At 42.7% G+C, this 11,222-nt stretch overlaps 1 protein-coding gene across 2 annotated transcripts in view; it reads left to right on the forward strand.

Moving 5' to 3' along the window:
* The window catches only part of MID1 (midline 1), a 229,617-nt gene that overhangs the window by 152,435 nt on the left and 65,960 nt on the right, over positions 1–11,222 (forward strand). For both annotated transcript variants that reach the window (XM_045290711.1, XM_004709976.2), the window contains exon 3: positions 8,349–8,444. In XM_045290711.1, the coding sequence (XP_045146646.1) occupies positions 8,349–8,444 (96 nt within the window). The remainder of the gene's footprint in view (positions 1–8,348; positions 8,445–11,222) is intronic.

Raw genomic sequence — 11,222 nt, forward strand, 5'->3', positions numbered from 1 at the left:
ATCAAGCGGCCATCAAGCTCAGAAGCAGCAATCACATATTTACTCTTTTGTGTCTGACTTATTTCACTCCGCATAATGTTTTCTAGGTTTATCCAGATTGCTTAGCATGTATCAGGACTTCATTTCTCTTCATGGCTGAATACTGTTTCATCGTATGGCTAAACCACATTTTATTCATTCTTCTGCAGCGGTGGCATGAGTTGAGTTGTTTCTACCTTTGCCTGTTGGGAATAATGCCTGTGTCATATGGTGATTCTGGGTTGAACCCTTTGATGACCCGCCAAACTGCTTTGCACAGCAGTGGCACGAATTTCCAATCCCACTAACAATGGATGAGGGTTCCCAATTCTCCACGTCCTCACCAAAATTTCTGTTTCTCTGATCATTGCCCTCCTCGTGGGTATCTCATTATGGTTTGGATTTGCATTCCTCCTCATGCCTTTGAGCATCTTTACATGTGCTTGTTGTCCATTTGTATATCTGCTAGTGGTTATGTGTTGGCCTGCTGACTGTAGAATCAGTGGTTTGAAAACACCAGGTGCGCTATGGGAGAAAAATGAGACGTATTCCTCCTGTAAAGAATTACAGCCTTGGAAATCCACAGAGACAATTCTACCATGTCCTATAGGGCCATTATAGGTCTGAATCGGCTCGATGGCCGTGAGTGAGTTTGGAGAAACATCTGTTGAAATAGAAGGGATTATTTTAATCCCCGAGTAGTGCAACCCAACAAAAGGTTGATGGTTCTAGTTCACCCAAAGACATCTTGGAAGAAATATTTGGCCATCTGTTTCTGAAAAATAAGTCATTGAAAAGTTTCAGGAGCACAGTTCTACTTTGAAACACATGGGTGGGGGAGTCACCATTAAATTAACTAATTAGTTACGAGTTTCACTGCAGAAGGGGTGTTCGAATGAATATTATGTTTTCCCTGCTAAATGTTCTCAAAGTCACCACTTGCGAGTTTCTCCTGAAAAGGCAGAACTCTGACGGTTCAGAGAGGTGAAGCACTTGATTATGAACAGAATGGTCTGCATTTTGAACCTACAAGTTCCTTGGGAAAAAGAGAAGTTAGTCTGCTCCAATAAAGATGATAGCTTTGGAAGTCCTATGGGGCAGGTCTACTCTGAATTGGAATCGACATAATGGCAGTGGGATTTGCACTGGAAGGTCCTCAGCAGTTAGGAGCATGCAGTAGGGACCCAACACAAGTTGTGGTAGTAAAATGATTTCCTACTCTGCAGATGCATTCCAGGCAGAGAGTAGAGCCTGTGCACAGACGCAAGAACATTACAAATGTTTGGCTCCACCTAGGGCCTGGCTCAGAATAGTAGGAGCGGAACTGAAGAGTAAGCAGGCATGGAAGCATGTGTACCTATTCAAACGAGAGCTGAGGAGGGCTTCGTACATGAGAGAGTATCTAATGTTAACAGTTGCATTCAGTGATAGTTAGGGTCCCTGTAGACCACCACTGCTATCCATTTCCAAATGGGTTTTAGCACCCTCAATAGAAAACAACGTGCTTCTTCGGGAAGAACTACCCATCTCTCCTCCTGCCCTCCTCCCACGATTTGAAGTCTAAAGTTGAAGTCAGCAGCTGACATGGAAATTCTGACAATGATCACAAATTGGATTTCATGTTTTCGGGCAATGCAATCTTGGGGAAATCTATTTGTGTAGCTGTGTGCCATTTCATTGAAAATCTATGGGACGAAATCGTCTGTGAAATGTATGGGCATGTTTCTAATTTGGTGAAGGTTGATTTGCTTGTTACAAATTAAACTTTTACCAGTTGGACCTCAACACTTGAAAAACAAGTTCTTTATGGGACTTAAGCACTAACTGAACCCACCAGGTGCCGGGTGCTGTTTCAAGAGCTTGCACCTCTCTTCCCCGCTAATCACCATGACGGCCCGGTGGGGAAACTGAGGTACAGAATAACTAAGCACTTGTTGCAGGTCTCAGAGCTTGGATTTGAATCCACACACATTGGCACCACGTTGTATGTGCTTAACCATAATGCTCCTCAAATGAAATAATTGCATTTTTGTGCAACTCAAGTATATATGTGCATAAGAAAGAGGTTTAAATACAAGAGCAGTTGAATATTGGGAAAAGGTCTCAGCCCAGGAGTGCTATATGCAAAAAATATTATCTCTATATGTCACAATTCTGTTTAATTTTCTTCAGATTCTTGCTAGATCTGCCAAGTTAAGCTTTCCAGTCCCAAGGCCATTCCTCTCTCTGTCGGGTGTCGGAAGGATTCTTTCTGGCTGTTCAGAATGGTATCTGTTTCAGACTTCCACAAAAGGTTGGAACGAATGTAAGCTGTGCACCAGTGAACCCAGAAAATATCATTTGGTTATTTTTGTGCACTAAATTGGGGCTGGCAAACTACAGCCATGGGCCAAACCCCACTCCCCACTCTGTTTGTAAATAAAGTTTTATTGGCCCAAAGCCACACCCGTTTGTTTATATGCTGTCTATGCCTGGTTTGTGGACTGCAAGGGCAGTAGATTTGCATCGTTGAGACAGAGATGCCATGACCCATAAAGCCTAAAATGTATTCCCATCACAGGGAAAGTTCACTGACTCATATTGTAGATTCTAGAATTGTGCAGTCCAATAAGTGAACCAGTAGTCACTTGTTGCTGTTGGATGCTTGGAATGTAACTAGTGGGAATTGGGATGTTTTATAAGGGTTAATGGAAAGCCCTGGTGGCGTAATGGTTACAAGTTGGGCTGCTAACCACAAAGTCAGCAGTTTGAAACCATCAGCGGCTGCTCCTCTGGAGAAAGACTTGGCTTTCTACTCCCGTGAAGAGTTACAGTCTTGGAAACCACAGCTGTACCCTGCCCTATTGGGTCACTGTGAGTGGGAATTGACTTGATGGCAGTGAATCTGGTTTTTTCTTACTTTTATTATTATGTGTGAATACACATCAGATTGTGAAGACGTGGTAGAGAGCGAAAAGTGTGACATAAAACGACCCCATTTGTTGTTATACTGATTACTTGCTGACATTGTAATGTTTTGACTATTGGGTTAGGTATAATACATTATGAAAATGTCCTTGGCCCATTGTTTTTTTCTTTTCCCTTTTTCTAATGGGGCTGCTGTTGTTAGTTGCCATTGAGTTACCAACCCACGGTGACTCCTCTGGGCAGAGCAGAACTGTTCCGAGTTTCAGGCTGTGACCTTTGGGAAACGGATTCCCACGCCTCTTCCCCAAGCTGCTTCTTGAGTAGCTGTGGGCCGCCAGTTGTTCTTGCTGGTGGACAGTGCTAGCTGGAGTGTAGGATTTAGAGAACAAGTGATGCCTCGAAAAAGTCCCAGAGAAAGGGAAGACACAAAGCAATCGCTTGCATTTGCCAATATCTTTGAAAAGCCGTGAACTATGCCATTCGTACGACTGCTCCTTCTATAAGGGCATATTTAACAAATACAGATTATAGGACATCTATGGAAAAGGGCCTGAACTGAGTTCTCCCAGAATGTGACCTTGACTAAGAAATGGAACGGAGCATGAACTGGCAATGTCTGTAGAAAAAGTAGAAAGAGAAAGAGGGCATGCTCATGAGCAGTGTGTTGTTATCAACACATGGACTCCTTCTTCCTGGGGCCCACTGGGAGCATGTTTGGAAGGGCCTGGCTTAGAATAGATTTATCGTTAATGGCATCTTATGGAAAGGAAAAGGGAACCCAAGAGTAGTCAAATCCTTTGTCCCACTGACATGGCAATCCTGCTCTCATCACCAGGGACACTCACTCACGCCTTCCTCCTTAGTTCCATAGGGAGAGGCGAAGACACTGCTGTTTCGACGTGTTTGGCTTAGTACTCTGCAACCTAGTTTGGATATTCATAGAGCTTAAACACGTAAGCATCCACTTAAGTCTTATCTCTTTTATGCTCTGTTCCACATAAGACACTATCATAACGATGAGCTTTCAGGAGCCATTAGCCAGCAGACAAGATAATAGTAATGCGGGTAAAGTTTAGAAAACCTTCATAGAAGTCCCGCATCCGAAGCGCTGAACACATGACTAACTGAGGACTGGATTTTGTCACCGTCCCTTTACCTAGACCCTCTTCAGTTGTTGTCACCCCCTCTGGAACCTCTTGGAAACAAGTCTCTTTCCTAGTTTCTGACCAATGCTAATTATTTGTGGGCTTGAAGAACACTTGTACTGTTTCCATTTGAATAACCCCCAAAGACCTGGATATTTCCGTATGTTTCGACCACAGGCTTTAGGCTAGGTATCAGTTGATTAAGAACAGATTTTACATGTGATGTATACTTAATAAAGGGAGGGGAATGCAAACAGATGCTTGTAAAATCTAAATGTGTTAGGTTGTGTATATTTGCCCCTCTTTTGCTGACGACCTTTGGAAAGGTCATACCTATGCCTGCTGAACCTTAAATGGTCAGGGGATATCATTTCCCTGGAAATTTCCTGTTGTGACATGTCATCTTAAAGATAATCTCACTAAGACTGTATAACTAAAGAGATGGACTGGGCAACTCTACCTTGTGGCAGTCACCTCTAGAATGAAGACATTAAATAGTGGAATGCCTCAAAAGTATTCTGTAATCTCTGAACATACAGTGAATAATTTAATCCAAAAATGGAAAATCATTGAGATTTAGAAGTGAGTTTTTCTTTGGTGCAAAGCTGGGATTACGAAATTATTCCTAAATCACACTCTCCGCCGCATTCTTTGGCTCTTTGTTTTACCCACTGTGTTAGTCTTGGTAGACTAGGAACAAATTCATGGACGCTCATATGTGTATAAGAAAGAGCTTTATATACAAGAGCAGTTGAATATTGAGAACACGTCTCAGCCCATTCCAGATCAAGTCCATAAGTCCGATATTAGCCCATATGTCCAATACCAATCTATAAAGTCCTCTTCAGACTCACCCAACACATGCAATGATGCCGAATGCAGGAAGATCACAGGCCAATGGGTGAAAAGCCTTGTGGATCCGGTGTCAGGGAAGCATCTCAGCACTGAAAGGGGTCTCCATGTGGCTTCAGCTCCAGGACTCTAGCATAGCTCCATAGGTCTTCACAAAAGGAATGTCTTTCAGGGAGTGAGCATGTGTCCTGTCTCCAAAGAGCTATTTCTCTCCTTAGCACTTCCAAATGAGGTCATCAAGTTGTGACCTGATTGACAGGCTGAACTCCACCCATTCACTCTTAAGTCTCAAACTGACAACAGATTCTATAATTACCACATCCACCTTTTAAATGAGGTCATTATTCTTTCTTAAAGTTTCCTTCCTTGGGGCTCTGAGTGATTCAAAGCCAAAATTGAAGACTTCTTACTGATCTTCCAGCTGAGATGAAGCATGCCAAACAACCTCACTCTGAAAACCCGAATCAGAAGAAATATTGCTAAAATATTTTAAAATGTACTGTGAATAATATATAATCCAGTGACTTCATTCCAATGTATGGCAAGTCCATGTGCTTTAAAGGAGGACTACGCTCCATCGAAGTGTTGCTCCATCGAAGTGTTCCTCCCTTCCTCTCTCCTCCCTTTCTCTTTGGCCTGCACGCATAAAACTCCCTGCCATCAAGCCCATGTGGATTTCTGAACCTCTACATCTTGATAGGAAAAGACAGCCTCATCTCTTATAGAGCAACTGGTGAGTTCAAACCATGGACTTTGGGGTTAGCAGGTCAACTCCTAGTCCATGGTACCACCAGAGCTCCTGTACATTCCATGGGGCTTTCTTTCCGGCCCGGTGTATTTATTAGAGGCACTTCAAAGAGCCCCATAGTGTTTTCAGTGACTGCTTGAAGTAGATAGCCAGACCATTTTTCAGAGTCACACCTGGGTAAACTCAACCCTCCAACCATTCCAGGTAGTAGCTGAGCATGCTAATCATTTACACACCCAGGGGCTCTCAAGCAGGATGCACTGAAACGGAAACATTCCAAGGACCAGAGAGGGGCAGGATGGACCAGAAAGGAAAAGGAAACTTGAAGCTGGCCTGTTCATAGAACGAGGCAACCAGTCGAAGCAGCGGGACCTGAGAGGACGTGTGGAGGTGTGCATCCCACATGGGGCAGCAGCTTAGGAGGCGAGGGCTCCTTGTCCATGCTCTGGGATCAAAGACCATTTCCCATCTTTTCTGGAATGGCAGCCAAGCACAGAACTCTCCTGGAAGGCATCCGGGACGCTGAGCAGAACGGGGATCTGAGCCTATGTGGGTGTCTTGTTGGTATGGCCTCTTGAGCAGAACAGCTGCTAGGGCTAACACCAGGGTGTATACTTAGTTCTCCGGGCTATGGCAACTTCCAACCGCGCCTGCACTAGGAACGCAGTTCACATGAGATGATATGTCCGGTAAAAAATTACAAAACAAGACAAAGTCCAGAGCCCTGCGAAATGGTTAGCAAACACAGTTCCCCAAAGGACCTAAGAATAAGCATGGCTGGTTCTTTGGAAGCTATGGAGGAGGGAATTGTATCCTAGGTATAGGAAGGGGAAGTCAGTTAAAAAGAACTGGGAAATGTGATGTCTTTGTTGTTGTTCTTAAACCTATTGCAAATGAAAAGAAAAACCATTGAATTTTTTAAAAGACAATAAGATGAATAGCGGACTAATAATTATAAAATCTTTAAGAAGAACCAAACGGATTTATTTTTCTAACATAGGCATTTCAAGCATCAGATAAACGTTTACTTAATATAGCTTTCTAGAGCTGAAATTTAGGAAAGTAGCAGCGGTGACATTTTTCGTTGAAAAAATTACTGCATCGCAAGTGATTATCACCATTATGAAATTGTTAGTTTTCAAAATTGTAGTCATTTTTAATTCTTTGTCAAATGCCTTTTATAAACCTTAGCTCCATTTTCTTCACCATTAAATCTCTTTCTGTTCCATGCCTTTGCTGTATTTGTGGCATTATCTACATACTAACACACACATAGTCTCCTCAATCGCAGGCTCTCTGCCATCTCTTCTGAGGCTGGCATGTGGCACTGTTGTCATTCTTGCCCCTGGATTACTCTTTCCAACCCTCACCTCTACCTCTTCCCCCCAAAGTCCCATTCTTGCCCACAAAAAAAGTCCACCCCATTCTTCCAGCCTCCATTGAAAGATTGTCTTCTCAGAAAACCTTCAATAAGCAGGCGGGCTTCTTCCCTTTCCGTTGTTTACAACATCCCTCTGTCCTGGTCACACAGTGGTTAAGCAAACGGATACAAACTGCAAGGCTGGCACTTTGACCCAACCAATTGCTCCTTGGGAAGATACATGGCAGTTTGCTTCTGTACAGATGGCAGCCTTGGGACAGTTCTAAATCGGCCCTGTAGGATTGCTAAGAGTTGAAATTGTCTTGATGGCAGTGGCTTTTTCTGCCAGTTGTTTAGCCGTTTTCTTATGGCCATGGGCTCGATCATTTTATAGGTTTGCTCTCCCAGCATCATCTTTCAGTCTGTCATATCGTAGTAGCTCAGGAGCAAACAAGTGATATAAATGATGAGCATACAGAATTATTAAACAAGCCACTGCCGGTGAGTTGATTCTAGCTCTAGAACTGCTCGTGGGGGCCACAGAGGAGAAAGCAATGAGAAATTGGTCCCTGTCTTATGCAGAAGAACATAGGGTGGTTGTGGCTCAAAAAAAAGATGACGTGGGTCTCCCAGCAAACTTTAAATGGGATCCTCTGAGGAAAGAGGGAGTAATTCTAGCTTCTTTAGCACGATGGGGACATGGTCAATGTCGTAGTCAAAAGAACTCAGATCTGGCATGACAGGCAAAGACTGGAAGCACATACAATACTGTGGCTAAGTAAACATGAGTGATGATGATGTCTCATAATCGACCCTATTGTCAGCACTAGCTGAGCCTCTCAAGCCTGCCTTCCGGGGAGTCACCTCAGCTGGCCCCTAAGATGGAGAAATCCTAAAAATCCAGTCCTAGTTGATTTGATGTGGGAATGAGTATAGTCCCTATATTGTTGCCATTTCTGATTCGGTCAGGGAATATGGAAATCCAGTCATGGCCTTGTCCCCGAGTCCTTGTCCTAGAAGTAACCTATAACTAATTGTCTGGTTAAATATACCTGAGTCAGTGCAAGAATCAGGAACAAAATCAACTGAAATGGGACTATGAATACTTCGGTTGATTCTTTTAGACACGGCTTTTCGGAATCCAGTTTAAATAGAGACATATTTGAAATTGTATCATTCGTTTGCACAGGGGGCGTTCTAGAGAACAAATCGGTTTTTGCTGAGCCTGGGTGATATTGTGTGTGCTAAAGTATTCTAATACTATTTCGTATAATAATAATATATGCAAAATAATGTCTTTCCCCCTCTTTTTGAACAGCAAAACTTGGAGAGTAACCTCACCAACCTTATCAAGAGGAACACGGAACTGGAAACTCTGTTGGCCAAACTCATCCAAACCTGCCAGCACGTTGAGGTGAGGAGCTAGTGCTGCGGGCTTTCTACCCCCCACCCCCACTTATTACATCCTCGAAATGGAAATCGGTTTTCAAATTTTATTTAAAAATGTGTTGTGGTAAATCTGTATAACCAAATCTGCCATTTGAGAGAGGGCAGGGCAAGCTATTGGGCGATTTAATAGGCAGTTGATGATAAAAATGATGATCTGAAATGTAAACCACCACCTCATTCGTAGTAAAAAGGTTTTTTAAAGAGGTGTGGGAGAGGATTGAGCATGTCTAGCAATCATCTGAACACGAAGAACTCATAATTTCATGTGCTCTAACAGAACGGCATGCTTCAAAGACGTGAACAACTTTAAGGGGAGGTAATGAAAATTTTATCTTGAATGAACGAAACTACTGAATACATTTTGACAATTTTATGAAGCAGCAAACATTCTTTTCTCCTTTCCTCAAACTCTCTAACTCATTGCTATCTAGGCAATTCTTGACTCAGAGAACCCTACAGGACAGGGTAGAACTGTCCCCGTGCATTCTTTATGGGAATAGAGAACCTTGTCGTTCTCCTTCAGCTCTGCAGGTAGTTTCCAACCACTAACCTTGATGTTTGTGGCCCAATTTGTCACCATGATGCCACCACGGCTCCCTTTTTTCCCCTCCCTCAAATTCCCTACATGATTGCCCAACACACTCTCCCCACGATGTCAAAAAGAACCAACATGGTTAAATTGTTTAAAATTTGCCACTGTTAACCATTTGTAAGTGTGTAGGCAGTCACATTTGGTGCCTTCGCTTTGTTGTGCAATCTTCATCACCACTATCCATTTCCACATAGTTTTGATCCTCTCAAACAAAAACACAGGTATCCCGTAAACAGTAGCTTCCATTTCCCACCTTCCTCACTCCCTGATCACCCATTGCTTAATAAATGTTGGTACCTTAGTACTTGTCTATTCCAGTTAGGTGTAACCATAACTTATTTGTCCTTCTCAGTCGGACTTATTTTCCACAGCATAAGGTTTTCAGTGGCCCTCCATGTCATGGCAGTTGGTAAAACCCTATGTTTCTTTGTGGCTGATGATCATTCCCTTCTATGGATAGACAACATGGTGCGTATCCATTTATCTCCAGCAGTTGACTCTTGGGAAAAGCACTCCAAGAAACACTAGTAGTATGCTCCTGTCTGTGTGAGCACTTGTTTCCAAGTCTCTTGGGTATTACTGAGGAGTGGAATGGCAGAATCTTATGCTAATTCTGGGTTTTACTTTTTGAGAAACCACCCAACTGTTTTCTCCAGCATCCGCACCATGTTATATTTCCAGCAGCAGTGAATGAAGGGTCACATTTCTCTACATCCTCATCAATACTTGGTATTTTCTGTTGTCTGGTGATAGCCTTTCTAGCTGCGGTGAAGTGCTATCTCATCATGGTTTTCATTTACAAAATAAGAATCTTTCTTGAAGTTTCATTTTTTATTGCAGAAGCTAAATATGTAAGATGGATTCAAGTGGAAGGAACTAGACCCTCAAAGAATCTGCCCACACCCCTTACCGTCCTTCCCCCACTGCCATGAAAGCTGTCCCCATTCCAGGGTTACACAGCACTCCGGATATCGTTGATTTTAGTCACCCTTACAAAGAGCAATGAACAAAGCATGATTTAAAAGCTGTATGTTGTCAATGCCTCTTAGTTATCCTAATCTGTTTCCACAAAATCAGCCACAGTTCGTGCAGTACTGAACTCTTCAGTAACTCTGCTACGTATATGGAAAAAGAAATCAGTATGAGTTTCTCAGTGTGACAGTCACAGTTCGCTATCATCTTCTCCCAACCTGTCCATTCTCCATTCCATGCACTCAAACGACATGATGGCCAAAGCACTCTCATTTTCAAGTCTTCCAATCTGCAACCAACTGTCTTCTGCCCGAAAGACCTCCAGCCTGCCCGCTCCATGTCTACTTGTCTGAGCCCCTCCCATCCCAAACCTTTACCTCTGAATCTTCCTTAGCTTTCATGGACCAGAATGATCACCCTTTCTCTGAATCCCATACCATTCTAGTGATACCCTTCTTATGGATTGGATCATAACTTCATAGACCTGTTTCCACTTTTTGAACTAGTTTGTGTAGTCTTTCAGAATGGAAACAAGACCTTATGCATCATTGTGTCCGCTGGTGCAGTAGTTTTCACACTGCAAGCTCGGGGACTTTGTTTTGAACACGTGTGTGTGATGGCCTATGGGAACACTATTGGAATGTTTGCAAGTTTTGCCCAAAGTAATATGTTTGAAAAGGAAGTCATTGTGAGTGTATATTTTAAGTGTTTACTAGCAACTCTGTTTCACAATAGCAATTTTCCTGGAATTCTATTATAAATAATAATAACAACAATTAGTTCTTACATCCTAGTCCTCCTCAATACTCTTCCTCATAAAGGAAACACAGAGAAGATATGGGTGCCATAGCAAAGTGTGGTGAGGAAATTAGATGGTGCCTGGCTATATCATATAGAATAGTGTCTGGGGTCTTAAGGACTTGTTTCCAAACAAGTAGCCATCTAAGTGAGACATCAACTAAGTCCACATGGAAGAAAGACACTGACATCAGTGATCCAAGGATTGCAAATTATATAATCCAAATCCAAAGGAGGGAATAGTTTTAGAGTTTAAAATGTGAGAGTATGGTTTGGAGAAGGCTATGGATGACAACTGAAACTGAAAATACATTTGCAGGATCTACATAGGGAATAAAGCTCCTCCGGTGACTTCCTCTAATCCTAATTGAGGGATGGGAA

The sequence above is a fragment of the Echinops telfairi genome, unplaced genomic scaffold, assembly GCF_000313985.2.
Source record: "Echinops telfairi isolate 266 unplaced genomic scaffold, ASM31398v2 ScPeMD7_53;HRSCAF=182, whole genome shotgun sequence".
Lineage (NCBI taxonomy): Eukaryota > Metazoa > Chordata > Mammalia > Afrosoricida > Tenrecidae > Echinops > Echinops telfairi.